General features: G+C 34.9%; 1 protein-coding gene across 6 annotated transcripts in view; it reads right to left on the bottom strand.

Annotated features, from left to right (window-relative positions):
• Positions 1-22,215, bottom strand: part of KLHL5 (kelch like family member 5) — a 49,436-nt gene that overhangs the window by 16,953 nt on the left and 10,268 nt on the right. For 2 of the 6 annotated variants that reach the window (XM_086888526.1, XM_086888525.1), the window contains 3 exons: positions 12,037-12,222; positions 5,912-6,048; positions 4,945-5,141 (listed from right to left, as the gene is read on the bottom strand). In XM_086888526.1, the coding sequence (XP_086744652.1) occupies positions 4,945-5,141; positions 5,912-6,048; positions 12,037-12,179 (477 nt within the window). In that variant the 5' untranslated portion in view covers positions 12,180-12,222. Of the gene's footprint in view, positions 1-4,944; positions 5,142-5,911; positions 6,049-12,036; positions 12,223-17,560; positions 17,959-22,215 lie in introns of those variants that run through there. The other 4 variants (XM_086888527.1, XM_086888528.1, XM_023925350.2 and 1 more) reach the window with 3 other exon arrangements.

Genomic DNA, 22,215 nt, shown 5'->3' with positions numbered 1-22,215 from the left:
GCACTCTTTGTCCTATGTCTGGGTTTTTTTATAATCAGAATCTGAAACTTCCTCTTCCTTTACAGACAGAGATTCTGAAGACAAAAAGAAGGAGCCAGTGTATCTCCTAGCATTCTTAACCTCCTCATTAGCCTTTTCTTTCCTTCTTCTTATGGGAACTCTCTGTGGAAGAACAGGATATTTCAGAGAACAAAAGGTCTGCAGTTTCAATCCCTTGCTTTCTGGTCCTGAAAGTAAACAGAATTTCCCAACCCCAAAATTAGCTCCTCAAGAGCTTGGAAACTTTATCAAATGAGTAGCCTGAGGCTTATGTGTTAACCAAGACAGGGACATGCAGTCCTCATGCTCAATGCTGGGTACTGCTCATTCACATAATAACCTCAAATTCATTCTTCAGCAACTGCAGAGTGAGTAATACTAATAGTCTTAACCACAGATCTACCTTGGACTTGGTACAGAGCAAAAAAATATTAGGAGCACATACAAAATAAGATGTCATGATGTGTATTTCTAAATGATACTTAATCCCTACAGTGGGATGCAGTGAGATGGTTAGTCTCCCTGCACACTGTGTCAGAAGGAACAAAACTTTGGAGAGCATCAGACACCTGCAAGTTGAGGCGGACTGAGGCTGCCCAACAGGAAGCTCTAATAACGGGGTTCTGCTTAAGCTCTGAACTTGGGCAACCAAAAAGCAAGAGTTGTTTGACTCACAGGATCTGAAAATGAAAACAAACAGGAAATTTAATTTTTGTCTGCTGACTGCTTTAGTCCACTGGTCAACTAAGTATGAATTCACTATAAACTGAGCTGACTTCCTGGGAAACTATTAATAATCAAACAGCTGTCAGATACCACCTACTTTACTTTTACTCAGATTTGACTGATGTGTTAAACAATCAGCCAACCTAATACTTGCACAGTGTGCAGGGTTTGCTTAGAATACAGCTATTGTAGCTTGACTCCTCGCTGCACTATTTCTGGATTCCAAAACAGACTGAGCAGCATGCAGAAACCTATTCAGTCTTGACAAGGCAGTACTGATCTATTGTGCTAGGCAGGATGGAGGGAACTTGAAAGACAAAGATATCTTGGGATTTCACAGGTAAAAAGTAAGTGAATGAGTATTTTGCAAGTCAGTCAATTACTGAGCAGGATATTTTGGATTGCAATTTCAGGTGCAAGAATGTAAAATCCTTGTTTTAGGCACTATCACAATCCTTGGTTCTGGCCCTTTATGGACAAAAAGCATTTAAATTTCTCCTCTCTTCATGCTCCCCACTAACAAAAGAAAAAACTGTCCTAGCTGTTGCAAAAAAAAAAAAAAAAAAAAAAAAAAGACAAAAAAAAGACAAATTATCCCTCTTTCATTCTTTTAAATCATAACTCCATGATTTTTTTGTTCTCCAACGCCTAAGTGTGCCACACATTTTCTTCTGCAAAACTACCTACTTTCTATGCTTGGACACAATCTATTCTTTTTTCTTTTTATACATCCATTGGCTTGCTCAGAAGTCATACAAATTCCAAAACTAACTTTATCTGAATCTTGTAATACTATCACTCACTGCTAATGTATTTTCTGAACACTTCTGATGAAAATCAAAATGACTTTTCACTCTGCTTTAAGCAGGCATAGCTGAGTAACAATGATTACACATAGACCAGTTCAGGCACTATCACACAAAGTTTCAAATGTCTGTTCTTTCTTTTTTAGTTGTAAATCAGAAAGTTAAAATCTGGCTACTAAAGAAGCTACTGACACTTACCTAAGAACACCTCACTAGTCACCACAGATATTTCAAGTTCTGGAAGTAACACAGGCTAGCTTTTCCTCATCTCAAAGTATTAACTCCCCTTTTTTTTGGGTTTACTTTTTTATGGAAAAGGAACTACTGTTTTTCATTCAAGGTACACTATCAACTGTTTCAAACAAACAAGATGTCAAAAAGGGGTGTTTGTCATGACTTTGAAGATAGCAATAAAAATGCACAGAAGGCATTTTGTGCAAAAATGCCTTTACAATTTCATTAAAACAAACAGATACAATACTGGCCAGTCTAATAAAATTCCTAAATTTATAACTGTATGCCCCAAATACTATATATAAACCACAGCAAAACAGGATAACCTTTGTTCAAAAGATACCTTTACTCAGATACATTTCATGATTGTATCAACTCTATTTTAGAACTGTGATGTGTAAAAATCAGAGTTGCTCTTTAGGCAGCATTAAATCCACTACTAATCACTTTGGTTCATTTTATGTTTCACTTCATTTATAGTGAGGATTTTTTAAGCCGAAATTTGTAATGCCAATAACTGACCAATTTTGATAAACTGTTCTCCCCTCTGTCAAAACAACTTATCAACTGTCAACACAGTAAGCAATAAAGTAATGCAACACTTCAGTCCTTTCAGCATAATTACATCTGTAATATGAAGAAATGCAGCATTCAAATCCTTCTTATCTTTTTTTTCTAATCACTGATGCTTTCTAATGACTAATGTACTTTACTCAGACAGAAGAACAGAAGTAGACCTAATGGGACAACTCACTGATTCATCCTCCAGTTTAAACAAATGCTCATTTCGCCTGAATTTCAAATCTTCATGTAAAAAGGTATTTTAATGAAGCAGGTAAGATGATTACAAACTTATTATATGTGTCATAAAAACCTTTAAAATGGAGAAGTTGTTTTACTTGTAAAAATATTAAATGGCAATCACGGGATTTCTTTTCTGTCAAACAAAAACTCATAGAAAATAATGTGTAAATTAACAGTTAAGTATTTTATACTATTCACTGCCTGCTACTACAATTATTTTAAAAGAACCAGAACTATAACCTGTACTCAGTATAATCCCCTACTGTTCTATGCAGCCCAATGCAGCATAAAAATAATTCCCTGTTTTAACAAAGAGAATTTTGCCAGCTACTACAGGTGTACTTAACCCTTACACTCTAAAACTTCTTAATGGAAGAGCATCAAGTACCTAGTACTTACTAGTGTTGTAAGTATTTTCTTTTTTCAAACGCCTTTAAAACAAATGAAATTACTTGGGGGTTTATTTTAATTGAAGATTCAATTGGGCTATACATTTCTATGCAGTTTCCATAGCAACATTCATTTCAAAATAAAGAAGCCGCTTCTCTATTACTCATTATTACTAAAATACAATTTAATGTCTCTCTTGGAACTAAACAACATTAAAAGAGGCCTTGGGAGAAATCCATCTAGCACAACTAATTAGTTTTGAAAATGGCTTTTTAAAATCCACCTAATTTGAATTTCATTCACATCACAGCCTTAAAAGCAACAATTTTGCTTTAGTTTTTTGTTTACTGAAGTTAACAATGGCCAAAAGGTACAGAACTATTTTCCTCTGGTCTGAACAAAAGAAAGATAGGTGCTGCAAAAGAATGGCTTTTAGAAAGTTCACAGCCCCTATTTGCCCTAAGTCATGAATTGCCAGTCAGAATACTAAGACTGGAATGCCAACATTCCCCTTCAAGCATGCATTAGTCTAATAATTCTTACTATTCTGATCTTGGGAATTCACTTATAAAGGACATGACAATAGCCTAGACCAAAATACATGCTTATTCTGAAAAAGAACAAGTAGGTCAGAGGAGGGAGTTTCTCTTTTCACATACCTTTTTCTATCACTGGTCTCACTCAGCATAAAATGTAATACTCCTCAAAGGCATAAGCCACATTTACTTTACTGTTTTATTGCACATTCTACTTAACTGCAGTCTCCTTATTTTTGTTTGTGCAATAATGAAGACCAAGAATAGAAACATGTAAGTTAAAATCTGCCTCAGTAAATTTGTGTGGCCACGATACTAAATATGTGAGAGATCCATTCACTGCAGAAGAACCCTGTCTTGAATATGAAGGAAAAAAAAATATTTTAAACTGCTATTCCTACTAAACTAAATCAACTTAAGCCAGGAAGAACTGATTTTTTTTTTTAATGGTTTTAAACCAGCAAAACCTAAGGCAACAAGAGGAAGAGCCACGGATTTCTAATACTAATTACAAGACATAAATTACAACTCTTGGATCTAAGCCAATCTCTTAATGACAAGGTAATGCCATGACACACAAGCAAATTAAGTACTATCTTCATTCCCACATCTCCTATGCAGTTACCTATGTGCCCTCATTCAGATCCCAAGAGCTTACTTAGGCAAAATTTCATCAACAAGTGAGCAAAATGCCTCACAAAACTGCAAAGAGCAGATGAACTGAGTTGCTTCAGAGATAGTTCTCCTGCCTTCTTCTGATAACTTTATTAAAATACACTCGTGAGAAGGAAAAAAAAAGAACATTTTGTATTAAAATAAAAGGATGACTGTTAAGCAGATGAAGTTAAGTTGGTAGGTCTGAATTTCCATAAGTTAACACAAAAATATAATTGACAAATTTGTATTTATTACAAATAATTACAATTTGTAATAAATTACAAATTTATTATCTAGCCTAAAATTCTTTGATGCCTGACATCCCATTGCTAATTTATTAAGAATAAGGCAGAATCTATATTGCTGAATGCCCACATTCATACCTCAAGTATACTCCAGTTCATACACTTCCATTTAGTAACGTGTAATTTTGGAATAGGTGATGGCAACTTGCCCACTGTGAAGTCTGTAGTTTTTGACGGTCAGAAAGAAGAACAAGGTTTTGAAATATTTTATTAAATGCATCAATTCCATTTCTATTACAGAGACCCATTAATGCTTGCATATTTCCTTCCAACTCTAAACCAGCAGCTTTGAAGTTATTTTGGCATTTTTCATCGTGGGAACATATGAGCATTCTATGTTTGAAAACGATGAATGCTTTCTGGGAGAAAAACATCAGTACTATATTTAGGAAAACTCTTTATATTCCTTACTAAATAAAACAGATTGTACTAAATGTAACAACATACCATAGTGTAATTGTGAGCCACCTTGTGCAAGTCAGTGCAACCCTGCGCATCAGCAAAAGATCGGATTCCAAGGCAATTGGATGGATGAAGCTGCTTCATTAGGAATTTACAGCATGCTTCTACAACCTGAGAGAGCTGAAGAAGGCAAGCTGTAGACAACAGGCACTCAATGTTATCTTCTTTTAATTCAAGGCGACCTAGTAACATCAAAAAGAAAAATCACATTAATTTGCTCTTATAATCTTACAAATTCCCTAAAACCCCAAGGCAACAGAATTATTTACAGATTATATGACAGAATATAAGGCTTAGTAAACATCACCCTCAGCATTAGATAACAAATAGTTTTCAAAATTAGTATCTATAATGATGTAAGGAAAGGAAATCCTAATGAGATTCCTTTTTTTGTCAGTCATGATACATTTAATAGATTCACATAATTTGTTAATTAACTGAATATAGTATTATCAGAGAAACTTTATCCTATCAAGTTGTCTCAGGTAACAGCAATGAAACCTAATTGCTGTCTACAGCTTTCTCACCAGGGAAGGGGAGGGGCAGGCCCTGATCTCTTCTCTCTGCTGACTGGTGACGGGACCCGACGGAATGGCCTGAAGCTGTGTCAGGGAATTAGGTTGGACATTAGGAAAAGGTTCTTCCCCCAAGGGTGGCTGGGCACTGGAACAGGCTCCACAGGGAAGTGGTCACTACACCAAGCCTGACAGAGTTCAAGAAGTGCTTGTAAAACATTTTGGGAGACATGGTGTGGTTGTCGGGGTGTTCTGAGCAGGGTCAGGAGTCAGACTTTGAGAATCCTTGAAGGTTGCTACCAACTCAGGATATTATATTATTTATTTATTTATAAGAATTTAAGTAATGTGAATAATTTGTAAAGAGCATTTGAAATCTAGTAATGTTCACATGAGAACAATTCATTAGATGAAATTTCCATTTTCACTTCAATTACCTGTATATGCATATTGAACCAGAGCCCACAGTGCCTTTGGCTCCACACCCTCCATCTTGATTTCTTCCTGTCTTGCTTCCCTTACATCATTAGTGAACATTGCTGCAAAGTAGTCCGAAACAGAGGAGAGAACCAATCTGAGTATGACATGCAAGAGAAAGGAGAGAAACAGAGAAAAGAAAAAAAACTTGGTCAACCTGATGTTTGTTAACTTATGATTCATTACTTTGCCCTTTGAAGAAACACTGTAGTGAGAAAAACACTTAAAAATTGACAAAGTGCTCCATGCTCTAGTTTCTCTCTATGAATAATGAAGTACTGATACTGAGCCTACATTTGCTACTGATCTAAACTAATTACCCTTTCAAAGCTCAATGACTTTCAATAGCCAACACAGACATAAATGCTCCCAAATCCACATAAATCAGAAATGGAATATAAATATACGTTACTTAAATAAAAATAAAATTGAATTTATTTTAATTTACAGTATGTTAGATACTTTTTTAATTGGGAAATAATGACTTACCAGTCCTTTTCAAAGGGCTTTAAAAAGCTTTTGCTCTTGGTCTGCACATATACATTCAATTCCTAATACTGCTAACAAAACTTGTCACAGTCAGTGTGGAGATGATACAGAATAATCTCTTTTGTGAATATGTATTTAGCCTTTTTTAACAATTCTGACTATTTTACATATGTATGTTACATGTGTAGGTAAACATGTTTGTGCACAATGGACATTTCTTTGGATTATTGAGAGCAAAACACTCACAACAAATAATAATGCCGCTCTGCAAAATGTGCAAGAATTTCGATGCCTCAGTATATGTTCAGAGACGAGGGTAAAAGAGAAAATTGTATCAGGCAGGAATATGAAACCTACCATAACTATTCAGGAGGAGTAAGAGACATCCAGGAATGGCCTTGTGGCTTGGATGAATTTTTGTGCTGTAGCAGTTCACTGTTGCCTTGCCCACAGGGAATTCAATATAAATACACTTATAAATACAAACAGCAAGCCCGAGAACCCAGCCTACTGCAAATACATTAAATAGTCCATATGCATACATTCTATTAATTTAAAACTTCTGGTGGTTTATGCTGTGCTGAATTATTACACTGGTGTGTTAAAATGACAGAGGTCAGGAACCACAAAACAGAGCAAAATTAATTGAAAAGGTGAGCACCAGTGCTTAGGGGAGGATTTACAGGATTACATATACAAAGTAATGAAATATAAGGAGCTGTCTCTTAGTTAATTAACTGCAAAGTAATAAAATTTTGACTAATTAATTTCATAATACATTTTCCTTGTGAATTTTATGATCATTGACCATTTGGTCAGACTTACAAAAAAAAAAAAATCCTTTTTTTCTAGCTGCTGAGGCAACAAAGTAGAGTTATAAGTGCATGGGAAAAAGATTAATTTTATTTTAACACCTTGTATGATTGAAGTTTTGTTAAAAGAAACACAGTTCTGTTCTTTCAAAGAGAAATGAAATTCTGTAATTGAAATACGAGATTTATTCTGTGGCTGACTAGCTAAGAAAAATTAGAACTTTCTGCTAAAGTAGGGCCCGGGCATCACTTTTAGGCATTTTAACCTCAGATTTAATGAAATCTGCATTTAAATGAAAATGCTGCCTCCCAGAGATGTATAGAAGTGGAGTAAATTAGAGAGTACATTCATGGGAGAATTACTCTTGAACATATCAAGGGAGAATTTCTGCAACTGCTTTTGATGCTAGAATGAGATGACAAGATCAGATTTCTATGAACAAAATAGGGGTTCTCACTAGAAGGAAAAGTGGTTTGAATAACCCAAGTATCTCTGCAGGTCCAATTCAAAATTTAAAAAAGCGAAACAACCAACTTAACATACTCACATCTGGCAGTTCTGACTTGGAACTACACAGAACAGAGCTTGAAAAAGACAGTTCTTCTCCAATGGGAAACAGAACTTAATACTTAGTCATATCACAGTTTGGGGGTTGTTTTCTTTTTTTCTTTCCCTAGCAGTGCAACTGGACTAGGTAGCTGCACTATTATTTAGAACACTGGACTGTACACATTTTAGCAACAACTTCTGAAGAAATGCCAAATAATAACACAAGGGTCCCAATGCCTTCTATCAGAGTTTTGATATCAGCAAATTTCTCCCTGTAATTTCTAGACTCAAGAGTCCTCCAATGGAAATTAACTAAAACGTAATCCATTTACTATTTTTGCTAATGTGTTCAGATCCATGAGGAGGTATAAATGCTTCACAGTAGTAAGTGCTTTCCAGAGAGTGACTTGCATATGCTGACAGAGGATGTGAAGTCCAGAAGTAGTTTAATACAGGTAATTTGAAAAAGCACAAATTATACTGAGAGCAATTTTTTAATAATTTCACAGTGAAAACCTTAGAAGAGGTATCCCCACTTTTCCCTTAATTCAACTGCTTTAGAAAAGAAAAGTTCTTTCAAAGAAAGAAAAGGGATTAAAATATACAGTGACAATGCATCAAGGTGACACTGAGCTAGGATAAAAGAAAACAAAGGCAGACTTTCAGCCAACTGGCCTTTTCTTGTCCTATCTTTTTCCCACTTGTCAATAAAAATCAATTACTCACATGCAATTTGATATTCACTTGTCACTAAATACTGACAAAATCTGGATGTTTTAGTACTGCAGCAGGCTCCAAAGCTACTGATGTCTTTAATTTCAGTGGTTTGTATTGATCCAAAATTAGAAAGATCTACCATGATGGCTTAACTTATTTTGAAGAGTTTTCCACTGAGAGCAAGTAAAATATGTGGCACACTTTAAAACCCATACTTGTTGGAACTGCCACAAGCTGCATCATCTAGATAGTTTTCTAGGTCACCAAAGCAATTACTATGTAAAATGATGACAGGTGCCAAACCTGGCAATTTACATGTTTAGTATCTCCAAACCCATCTCACCTGACAGAATGAAGTGAAGCTGCTTAAGATCTGAGAGATAAAAGGGACTCTTCCTAGGCAGCTCCTTGTCTGTGGCTGTGTAACAGTTGAAAACTTGTCCTTGGCAACTCACTATCAGCATTCACTGAAGTTGTAAGGTGATGCTGAGGAGATCATGCTCTTTCAAACAAGCTTCCTAAACTGTAGAGTACAAAAAGTTCCCTTTGCCCTCTTCTCTTAAGTCCCATGTCTTTTGTGTTTCCATCCTTCAGTGTCAACAGAAAGACAGACAATGGCTCACCCCAGACTGCTGATTAAAGGATGTGGAGCAGACTTTAAATGCCCTCTGGGCAGGAATTTACACATTATTTCCCTTTTCTTACATGGATGTTCTAACCAGCGGGTTATTACCAAAGAAAACAAGCTTTTATTATGGATAGAGCAGTTAGCTGAACATAATAAATACAAACATAATAAATCATCTGAAATTGCAGTGCACACAAAATAAACACCTGCTATGAAAAACTTAATTAAACTAATTAAATCAAAGTATCCAAAATTTCTTTATGGAACTGAAGGGGTGGGAATACAATACATTTCTTCCTAGGGGAGAATGGTCCCCTTTTCCTACTTGCTTCTTGACCTTGGAAGTAAGTTTTTAGCTATAATTTCAGCACAGAAAAAGAAGATAAACACTTTTGGAACAATAGCGAATGCCATATTCTGAAAAATCATGACTATATGCCATGCTTTATTTGTAGTACACTCATACCCTGAATTCTTTAAATTGATAGAAAACCTCTCAGAATTTCACAGCAATGTATTACCTGTGCTTATTACCAAGGCAGATACCAAACTCATGTCTCTTTTCTCTAAAAGCATACATCATACACCTCACAACACTCAACAAAAGTAGAAACTGATAATTTATAAAATACAGGAATGATTAAAAATACCAGCTTCAAAACACAAAATCTGAATATTCCTCCCTATATATGAGTGTGATTAATATTAATAGCGAAAAATGTTCTTTCTTAACAACTCTATGTGACCACATAGTATGAAAAACTCATCTTTCTTATGAAAAAACAAAGGAAAACAAAGCTGTCCAGTGCAAGTGAACCATCTATTTTCTTACTCATCTTGGAATGCCAAGCCATTAAGCTAAGATCTATTTAATACATATTCTGTTGCTTACTAGGTCTCAAGACAAAATAATCACTGGTGTTCTGAAATGCCCTGACTGATCCAGCCTGCAGTCAATACTAAAGAAGTCAGAAATTGTATGGAGGCAGCAAAAATACTACAGAAGTTTTTTCTTATAACTGACTATAACTAACTTATCATTGGCTGCTACAAGTAGATAAAGGCAGTCAATTATAAGAAATTACATAAATTATACAAAATTGTATAATTTCTATAATAAATATAAAAATACAATTATATAAATTAATTCTTGAATTTCTATAAAATTTAAATGAAATTTAGTATTTTCATATTTATCCCACTATGAAAAAAATTCAGTTTTCAATGAGATACTTTGGATCTACTGAGATTAAGATTGTAGTTATTGCTATGTTTCTCTGTGAAAACAAAACAGAGAAAGAACTTATTATGCAAAAGGCAAAGCTTCTTTGTAAGTTGCTCCTACATTATAAAGTGAACAAGGGACAACTGTAAGCCTCCCACCTCCTGCTAAAAGCACAAACTCTGCTTCTTTGGCTTTAACTTTTATGCATATTTAACACACAATATACCAGCAACAGCAAGATGTTTCTCCTCAAAGAGAAGTCCAGAGCAAATAACAGATAGTAGCATATGCCTCATGTACTACAGAAATAGATACAGTAGCAGAAACTGGAGAAGCAAAGTCAGTTTTTTAAATAAATGAGAAAGAAGTGTGAACCACATTAAAGGACTTTTTAGCGTGTTGCCTATCCATTTATTTCATTGCAAATAGAATCTTCCAGTCTTTACAAGATATTCACAGCTGTCCTCTGCACCCTTTCTACACATTTTTAACTATTACATAAGTCACAGTCCAAACACTTATTGCAAAGGGGTTACCTTGGCTCCATAAGGAAGTAAAATTATTTCCTTATAATAATCGCTATTTTTTCCTGTTTACACCTCTCCAAAGTTCTTTTGATCTTAAATTACTTGAGCATGTGCCCACTAGGGGTGTGTGTATTCCATGTTTTCATCTGATTCATTCTTTTCACAGGAACAGCACAGTTAAGTAACTAATTTGAACATTTCATAAAATGAAGTCTCTGAGCTACAGTTTAAAAGCCTCCCTGATTCTGAAGTCAGTTCCCATCCCCATGCTGTCATTCCCTCAGCTGAGTCAGTACAACAGTGTGGATAATATCTGAATAAAAGTATAAATCTGGCTTTCTAAGGAAAGTACCAACTCCAAACCAGCAACCTCTTCCCATATTTTTATTACTATTACAGCTCTGAGATGTAGTTTCACTGTGGGAGTCGAATGAGCAATGGAAAACAAGAATGCTTTAGTTGCTATTTCTATTGTAGACCTCAACTTAGGAAACTGCAGCTTAACTATACTTAGATTCCTATTCAAACTACAAATTCTGTGCATTAAATACTATAATGTGTTTCAGTTACACATGCCTGTTTTGCAATCTTTGGTATTTTCCTAGCTTTTAAGTGTCATACATATGATCTCTTGATTACCCAGATGACAGAGAGAGAGTAATGTTTGAACTAATTTAGACATCTAACACTGGCAGTGTTCAGAAGTCTCCTATCAAAGACTCTTACTATGGGAGCAAAAAACCCGTCCGTATTAACTGTGACTCCAATAACATAATTGCTAGTACCCAGAAAAAACTAAATCTAAGAAAAAAATGTTACATCATTCCATGGTAAAGAAACCACTATAACTTATAATATTCTGGGAGTATATTGGGGACTCCTGGGGGTTTAATTTTGTTATGCAAATACCATAAGTATACTTGGAAACAAAAATAATGTGATTTTTTTTATCTTATTCTGTATTGCATACAACAAATTAACTTTTGTTTCCAAATAAATGTTAAAAAAACATACACACATTTAAAGTATTCTAAATTGTTTAGGATGTTCTGACATTTTTTTAACAAAAGATGGGACACACTTTGAAAGTGCATTTGTAAATAATTATGAAGTTATTTCAAATTATAATAAACTTACCTGTGAGCTGGAATTCTACGATCACCAGCAACTAACACCACATCACACAGTTGACTATGTCTAAGATAGTTCTCCATCTTTTTAAAAGTTTGTTCAGCATGGTTGAGAGCCTGAAAAAATTCATCTGAGGTACAGGGCTCCATTATTTGACAAGAGGATAAGGTGTGACTGCTGTCGGAGATTCTGCTGAAGACAATAACAGAAATCTTAGTTCACACAATATTCAGGTGAAATTTTATCTACAAAGGATAAAATAAAAACCACACATGACTTTAAAGTTGATATGCATGATTTTTTTTAATATCCATTCCCTTGCTAATTTATTTTTCTTCGTATTTTCTTTCTCCCTCCAAATCTAATCTAGACCCTTGTGAAAAAAGTATGATCATTTCATGTTGTACTCTTCAACTAAGAGACACACAGAGACTGGCCCAGTAATTCTATCTGTAGTGCTGTCAGATGGAAGGAAGAACATCCACTAAGACCCTGCAAAGTGAAAAATTAATGGAAGGATGGCAATAAGGAACCAAACCCCTCCCTGCCATTTATTTTTCACACTTAGTCTAAGATGGCTTGAACAAAACTCAGCTGGTAAAACATATGGGCATGCAGGGGAAAAAAACACAAAGAAACATATTGATACATCACCCCTCTTATTGTATTCCTTGTGTCTGATATGACATCTAGTACATCAGAAATCAACAGAAGTGAAAAGCAAGGCTGGATGGGGAGAAAGATTATTCCCATCTGTATACACACATACAGAACATTGGGAAAAAACAGGAATAGAGAAAATGTAAAAGGAATGCATGGACCTAGGAGATAAAGGAAATTCATCCTAATTATGTACACTGTGGAAAGCATGTCTTCTTGCTCACAGTTCTTTAACTGACTACTACTTAGTTTTCAACAATGCAGGCAACTTATAAAATACTCTGAATCTACCATAACATTTGGAAGGACGTGATTTCACAAGATCTGCATCCTGAGCCCTGCTTCCACAAAGATGTCATGAACGGAGCATCATGCCTGGGGCTAAATCCACCACAAAACTTACCTCACTCCTTGGTGTAGCATACTCATTTAAAGACAGTGCTCCTCAAAACCAGTCTAAATTTCTAACCGAAGATTTTCTGTAAAGGGAAACTTTGTGATTTGGTCTTGGGTTCTGTTATATATTTTGGTTTTGGGGGTTCTTTTTGCATGTACCCAGTAGCTAAAAAAGCCAAGCAGTTTGGTAATTAATTCATAGCTAAATCTAATAATGGATCAGAAATTAGATACCTGCCTACTGATTTCCCTCGGGGGACTTAATATTAAATGTTCTTGCTGAAGCTGTGGTTAGCCATTAATTTATGTGTCAGCTTCTTCCCTGCTTCCTGTAGCCCACAAGTCACTTGTTCTGCTCCACCACCAGCCCTCTAACAGGCTGGAACAAGTATTCTTTGTGGCCATTTTAGAAAATGAATCAGGGGTTCATACAAAGATGGAACCATGGAACCATGGACCATATTGTGTTGGTCAGCTGGGTGGCATTCTCAAGGGAATGAGCAAGAAGTATTCAGTGAAAGCAACTCTTTAACCAGCAGCCCTGAAAAACAACATCAGAAGTGGAAAGAGTAGGTTGCTGGTCAACACACAAATACTTAGAAAATTAAACTGTACCTCCGTATCACAATTTAACACATTCTCAATTGGGTTAATACATTGTGGTTTTTTTCTGGTTTGTTTGCTTGTTTGTTTGAACTGTATTTTAACCCATATTCCTCAAAGTAACTCAATAATAATTTTTTTAAATTACATGCTATCAGGATTTTATTTACATTTCAAACTTACAAAGTGTTTTGCAGATAGAATGGAAAAAATAACAAAAGCAGAAGCTTTCCAAGCCAGCACTTGCTGGATCACAACCTCACTGGAGCTATTGCTAGCCTCGAAATTGCACATATTTTCCACAGAGAACTCAGTCATCACTGTTGTTCTGTAAGGAAAAATAATTGCAGTGGTGACTGTTTTTCAGTATCCACAATAAAGCATGTATTCAGGACACAACAGAGTCAAGCCTCGTTCTCCTCCTCATCTAAAGATGCTCAATCCCATACCTGTCCTCTAGCTAATAACTTACAAACCATCTTATCTTCCACAATGAAGAGAAAGGAGAAGGAAAGAAAGACTAAGGTTCAGTCCATAAAGAGAACATGAAAGAGAAAGTCTAAAAGTTCCAGTATCTGCAAAAAAAAAAAAAAAAAAAAAAAAGGAAAAATAATGTTTCAAAAACTATTTGTGCCTGTTGCCCTGTGACTGGATAGATAAATTTAAATGCCCTGCCTTCCACAAACTGTTCTATAAATATTTTTCCAGTTCTATTTGCCACAGCAATGACAACCTGGGAGAAATCCTAAAGAACTTACACCCTTAAAGGTCAGTGAGTCTGAGGTAAAGGAAAAGGCATACCAAAGGATTCTGTTGCTTGACAACTCAGGGTGAGGAGGCAGGCTTGGTTTGGATGTTACAACATACTAACTCCAAGACTGATCATACAGAGCAATACTGCAGAGCTGCTACCACCAGGTACATTCAAACCTTGTCTTTAAATAATTACAGACATTTTACTAGACTGTTCAAGGTCAGTACACAGCTGATAAATTCTGGTATATAAATATACATTTTATATTATATTTTAATATATTTCCCTACTTCAATCTACAATAAAGTAATTCCAGTATTTTAATGCATACCTGGATGAAATTAACCAGATACAACACTCTCTACGCTAGGTATGCTCTAGGTATTTTTAGCTTTATCTCCACCATGACTTCAAGGTCTGTAGATTGCTGCTAAGGCACCACAAAAAAAGTTAAGAAAAGCAAATCTAATGCTAATAGGCTTACACTTTCTATACAAGAGTCTGCACAACTGTTGGTGAATTCTTAAAAGTGTACAAATCCAAAAAGATGATGATTGCCTCAGGGATGCAGGACAGTTAACAAACAGCAGTAACAGAGGAAATCTAGGAGATGAAAATCTGCAAAAGAATTCAAAACTCACTGTCCCAGTAAACCACCATTCTAGCTAATGCTGGTTACAAATGACACATAGGAGTATGATGTAAACAGTAGTACAGCAAACTAGCTCTGCATCTCAGATGCAACCTCAGACTCTCATCTGTCTGCATCTCAGACGCAACCTTGGTCAAAGATCTGGTACTAAACTTAGAACTGAGCTCTATACTAACACCAAATTAATTTGACAGCAGGTCTCCTCTAAATGAATCACATAATGATCAAAATGATGTCATAATGACAAAGACCTGATCTAAATGCTTTTCTACTTCTGCTATATGACAAGAGGAAGAACTGATACAAACAAAGCAGCAGAGCTGCTTCTGTTACTTCGTATTCTAGGGTTTGTAACTGGGCAGTAAGTTACATAGGAGCATGAAGTAAGGTAACTCTGTAGCTTCTACAAAAATGTTTTTTAAAAGTCCTTTTTCATGCACACAATTTATTTGTAAAGGAGGTAACAAGGTTTCCATATGGGAAAAAATGCTCTTTGAAAACTACATAGACAAAAGTGTTGGCATGGGTTTTTTTCCTCGTGTCAACATATAAGAAGCCATATTTTAGACTACAAAGGAAAAATATTTAATTAAGTTCTTAATATCACAAAACTCCAGGTGTTAGGCAGAATTATGTAGTCTAAGAGCCTATATATTCTTAAAAAATGAAGTGAACAAAACATGGTTTAAGTACAGTCTCCCCATAAGACAGAGATACAAATAACAATACAAAGCAAGTTCCTACATTGCCATTAGTTACATATTAAATTGTACTGACAGTGAACTCAAAATTTACCTAAATTATTTATTTTAAATCATGTAGGCAAACATGGATTATAAGACAGTAACAAAAATACAAAAACCTCTAGATGCTATACATGATTAGAGCACATAATTTAAAAGATACTTTCAATTTACTACATTTAAATCCCTTGTGCATTTTATCTAGTGTAAAAATGACTGCAAAAACCCCCCAAACAAACCAAGACTTTTTAAAACCTCCTAAATAAATATCTGCATTTCTCCAATTCCACCAAGTAACAAATCAATTTTGCCATATGCACATTATTCCCTTACAATTAAGACCAAATGCTGTAGTATTTTCAATCTACACATGTATCTTTTAAAATTACATGTTTTTTTTCCCCTACTGTTATTGCCTTGCTACAAAGAGAGTATCCTAACTGGGGTAATACTGCACATAAAAGTTTCCCATCATAAATATATGTTGTTGAAGTGGAAGGCGATGTTATATCTCTATCATATCCAATGACATAGCTATTTAAAAATTCACATCTGAATGTCATTTAAAATGAGATCTCTTCAGAGGTATGTTACTTACAGCTACATGGTTGTTGCAGCACGCTGATACTGCTGTTATGATGCAGCAGTATGTAGGATTTCCTTTCCCAGTAATTCTAGTACTTTGACATGCAGTGATAAAAGCAAATACACTGTCTTCAGTTCTAAGCAATTTTGCTCTCCCTCCTTTCCTTGAATCTTTAAAGGTCATATATATAATAAACAGTTAATATTTATATTATGGACTACTTCAGCTTTCCACTAAATTGTTTATTCTCCTATGGAATGAAAATCACTAAACTGCTATAAGTAGATCGATCTGTCCTTAACAGCTTTTATTAAAGTGTACCCTTTTAAGTACCCACACTTTCTGAAATGCCACATCTGTGCAAAAAGTATCTTAAAAGTGAGAAAGCAAACATCCTAAAATTTTCTGAAATGTCAAGCTATCATGCACTACATGAACTACAAAACAGGAAAAATACTTTTAGTGAAGAATGACTGACTTACGCAGTAAATGAAATAAAATAATTTAACTGATATTTTACAAGAAAGGTTAGTAATTTGCCTAATTTACAACAACTGGTAAACAACTTCCATTCAAGAACAAGTTTTACAGTTTCATCTTTAGTAACGATTTAATAAAACCAAATGGGTTACTGCAATCACTTTAAAGCACAAATTGATTGACTTTCAATAGATGTAATTTTTTTCTTTGATTTATAGCGTATTTTTTACAGTTCATTCTCCATCTTCTGTAGACACACATGGAAACTTGAGGTCAGAACCAGAAGCAGCTTACATTTTTATAATCTCCTCCTAACTGAAATAACTAAAACAGTATCACTTCAAAACAATGTGTAAAGCATTCTGTAACATTACCATGTAATGGGCAATACCTTGTTCATAACAGCATGTACTAGTACACTGTTTAAAACACACACACATCCGTGTTTGTGCTTTATGCCCACTGACTGCCTTTTAAAAAGGTCCTAATAAACACACAGAACCTGATTATCATTAATATTCTGTTTCTGATGCACAATAGCTTCTAGCTTTCTGAAGCATTTTTGTTCAGAACAAAGGCTAGCCTTTGCTAACTACATGCTAATTACAAACATGAAATGAAAACACGTTTCTCACAACAGAAAAGTAATAATTAACCTGCACGAGCTGCTGTCCGATTCATTTTCTTCTTCACTCTCTCTATCATCTGTTTCTTGTTTGTCAAGCCAACGTGCACCTCCACAGTCTTCTGCTGAGAATTCAAATGTAGGGATTTCTGAGGTGGATGCCATTGGCCAAAGAGGTGAATTCTGGAAATCCTGTTGGCTGGACCTTCTGTAACCAACTGATGTTAAAGGTAAGTTACCCGAACTTAAAAACTTCGTGCCACCAGTTGTTACATTTTGTCCTCTATTCCAGAAGTCTCCCTGATGATTTTCAATTGCCGAATTAGGGGCTGATGCCTGATGACCAAACCACCTCCATCTGATTTTTAAAATCTGCTTCACATCAAACTCTTTACGAGAACCAGACATTCTTAGTGAAAGCCAGCGATCGTCTAGGCAACAGGGTAAGAAGCAGCACGCATAAAAGAAGATTTGTGCACCCAACCAAGACAAGAGAAACACATGCTCTGCCTGTCTGTGGCAAGCAGATTTTCTACAGAAGGAGGGGAAAAAGCATTGCAATCACACAAAAAAGGCTTCTTTAATGATATGTCATTTGAATATAAACAAAAGGCAACAGACAGTGAAAAATGCTGGCATAAAAGAGGAGGTGAAACAATCACCTCCATCAGGAAAAATGCTAAAACCCTAAAAGCTCCAAGGCTGTTTCTGTTGCTGCCTCTGACCATTAGGTTTCAAAAACACTAAACAATATTCATTTAAGCCCTTTCAAGAGCTAAATACCACCCCCTTTTCTTAAACCACAAATGGCAGCAAACGCAATTCCTATACTGCATCTTACAATCGCTTTCTTATTCTGTTAACTCTTGCTACTACAGAGGGGGAAAAATGGCAACAATAAAATTAAATTCCTTCTACACTGCTAAAAAATAAATTTACGGACAAGAATTAAAACCAACCCAAAGATAACTGATTATGCTGGGGAGAAGCTGAACTGTAAATAATTCTTTTTCCCATTACAGGACATGATCTAACTTAAAAAGGACAAGAAGAGCCTCAGAAGGCTCAAGGGACTAGTAGTGGAGGCTATAAAGCCTTTCATCTTGATGTGCTTTGATTCGAATCTAGGTCTGCAGTAACCAAAAATTCCTATCTGAAATGAGCTAATGATTTCCATTCACTTATACACCACTAAAACAGAAAGCAAGAAAAAGCCAATTGGTCACCATAAGACACCAGACAAACCCCTGCCAAATAAACAATATAAGACAACCAGTCAAAAGGCTCCTTTCTAACCATATACTATCAGCTGTTCCACAACAATTAGAAGTACTGTGATGGAACAGTGAAAAAGAGAGATGCATACCTTTGTGATAGAATTCTCTCTAGGATTGGTAATTTACGTAACATTTTAAAATGTCTAGCAAAAGTTTTTACTTAAATGAGGAATAGAAAGCCTAAAGCACAAAATACATGATGATCAATTTACAGTTCCCATGAAAACCAGCCTATTTCCTCTCTGACATTTGAAGCTAGTTAGATATAAAATGCTGAGATTAATTTCAGTCACATGCAAGTTGTAATAACAATTTTAGAATAAAAAAGAGGCACTGGATTTTATCAGTCCTTGATACAGAGACCTGTTTTCAAACTTTATAACTCAGTTCAACTCTCCAGGATACATATACAACAAATTTACAAGAGTGCTTCTTTACTGCCCTACAGTTTTCATCAAAAGTGAAAGCCACTTTCTCTCAGATGAACATGAACTCCAAAATATGGAATCTTGGTAGTCTTTAAAATCTCCAAAATATGGAATCTTGCAGTATTCTTTAAAAAAGAGTATATGCAGAGTCCACATTAAAACTTAAACAGTGCCAAATTTTACCACTGAAAACCCAAAAACTGTTTCAAACTCAGTGCCATGAGAATATCATGCTATTTTCTGAGTGCTAGTTTTAACCTGGAAAGCTCACCCATCATTGCCCAGAGCACAGTTATTTATCTAAGTGCTTCTTAGAGGCTAGCAAAAGCTTATTTCTACAGGAATTGCATTCCAGCTGTTTCCACAGAGATGCATTTCAGAGTGTGTACCTTGCTAGCCTACCAGAAGCCAAATACTGAGACCTTTGCAGCATATCCAGAAAACAGCTGAAGACAGATCAGATGCAAGATGATTAAGTTGGTAAATCTATTAAGCTCTTACCATTTTTCCTGGGGATTTAATTTGAACACAGAAAAAGAGGGAAATATTTAAGAAAGAATTAATGTTTTAATATATTAGCATGAAAATTGTATGGATGTTTAACCAAAATGATATGACATGCAAAATCCACTCGTACACATACAGCTAATTATTAAATGCTTAACTGTAGTATTCAAATACCATCATTTGTATAACTGCAAGTTGAGTGAAACTGGAGGAAAGCTTAAGAAGTAAAAACAAAATGGCATCTTTTTATTTATCCTCTCCTTCTATTTTGTGTTGGTACCGGGTGTTCACTGAGGGTGAAGAAACAGTACAAGCAACTGGTGTATTTGTTAACATTCATGAAACTAGTAATATTTTAATTATCCATTTAACTATAAAAAGTAAGCTTTAGATACCTTTATTTCTGCTGGTATGGTAAATCCATTATACATAAGGAGTGACCTGGATTCTCACTCTTGTATAACAGACTCATTTAAAATTCAAGCTGTCCCAGTATAAGTCTACTAAGACAGTGGCAAAAATGCCATTCGAGTGCTTTTTCAGCACTTTTCATTGATTTTCTGGCAAAAACAGTCCAATTACTGCTTTTCTTTGGCTGTGAAGCTATGGACTCAAACGGAGATTAGAAAACAAAATGTGCTGCAGTTTTAACAGACCAAACCACAAAACTGTTTTCTATTCTCTTTCATTTTTCTAGATTAAAGAAACTCTCGCTCCTCTACACACTCTTAAAATCATAGTTCTAAGAATGACTGCATAAGTATCTAAAATATTTCTCTGTTTCATAGGAACATTTGTATTATAGATGACAAAATAAGACAAGTGCCAGTTAATTCTTCAGTTTAAATTGACAGTAGTTCTCAGAAATAATTGAGGGCCTCTTGCTCTGGACAATCTTTGTTACTATGAATAATGTGATATCTTTTATCACATCCCTAGACAGGAACTAACAGACTTTTGAGAAGATCTCAAACAATAGACTGTTAGGACTTCCACTGGCTAGGATCACCCAGACTTCATCACTGATATCTCATCTGGTGATTGGTGCTAACCAATACAAATGCCCACCCCTATATGGCCTCCCATCACACATTCTTCTAAGACACACATTTCTGAGAACTCTGCTAAAACCCATCTTAGTCAAGCACAGTATACACAGACTTGGCAAAGGATTCTGAAATATTTTTTCATCTACTAAAGCAAAAGTCTGCATTTACTGAGAAAACAACAGTGCTTATATACATTTTTTCTGACCTTGGGCACTGTTGCAGTTTCTATTTTGTGGTGAATCAAAATAACATTTCAAATATAAGTACACTATCACCTTTGAGAACATAATTCTATTTGTATTAATGAGGTTGTGTAAGCTTACTGTGTAAACAACTTTGAGAACTTTGATTTTTAATTGAACAGATTGATATTCCTTCAAGTAGAACACCTGAACATTTAAGCAAGTAATTTCTCTCACATGAAGAGCTTCACAAAGCTATAAATCCCTGCAGTTAGCAGTGGGGGACAGTTTCCCAGATTCTGGCTTGTGAACAAAAGAAAACATCTAAATAAATGCTGTATGTTAAATTTGCAACTGTGTAAATAGGTAACACCAAGAACATACCATGACAGCTTTTGAAATTGCCCTTTTTTCAAAATCTTCAGACAGTTTTTCTGCACAGAGATAAAAAACTTTTTTTTTTACTAACCAAAAAATTTACTATACTGATATTCTCCGATATGATACACACTTATTCATACAAGTGTTAAAGGAAGATTGCAATCCAGCATAGATTAACTAGATAAATTTAAACAATTTTAGTCTCAAGATACTTCTACTGCATATTTTGAGGGAAGATGTACTTCATCTTTAGAGTATATCACTGGCAAATATGAAAATATCATTATTTAAATAATAAAGCCTAGTGCTTTTGTTGATTGTGATTTTTCCTTTTTCTTGCTAAAGGAATTAAATGAAGTTTTCAAATAAACAAACATGTATATGGAATAATTTTTTGAGCCACTTTTAAGACTTAAATTTCAACACTACTTTGCATGGTAACATTTTTTCTGTCACTATTATGATTTGGCTCTAAAACCTTTCACCACTCAACTTCAAGGCAATTCAGATATAATATTTTCAAGGTATTTAGTGTGTCAAATGAATTTTAAAAGGGGCCATAAAAGCTCAGCTAGTTCTGAGAAGACATTAATGGTCTTTTTAAGTGCCAATTAAGTATGTAAATGTCAAAATAATTACATAGTCTTTGTTGTGACTGCAAGAGTTGTTTTTTTAAAAAATACTGCTTAACAAAAGCATTAAATATAAAAAGATATGTTTTAGACATAAGTAGACTCATTAAGATATGAAAAAGTAATATTGTCAGTGTTTAGTAATCTTAGATGTGTATTTGAAAACATAAGAAAGATTCACTGACCATAAGATGTTCATCAATTAATCAAATACATACTTACAGCATAAA

The sequence above is a fragment of the Cyanistes caeruleus genome, chromosome 5 (assembly GCF_971803275.1).
Source record: "Cyanistes caeruleus chromosome 5, bCyaCae1.hap1.1, whole genome shotgun sequence".
NCBI classification, from domain to species: Eukaryota; Metazoa; Chordata; class Aves; order Passeriformes; family Paridae; genus Cyanistes; species Cyanistes caeruleus.
Note: the sequence above shows the minus strand (reverse complement) of the source record. Positions and strands in the feature narration are given on the sequence as shown.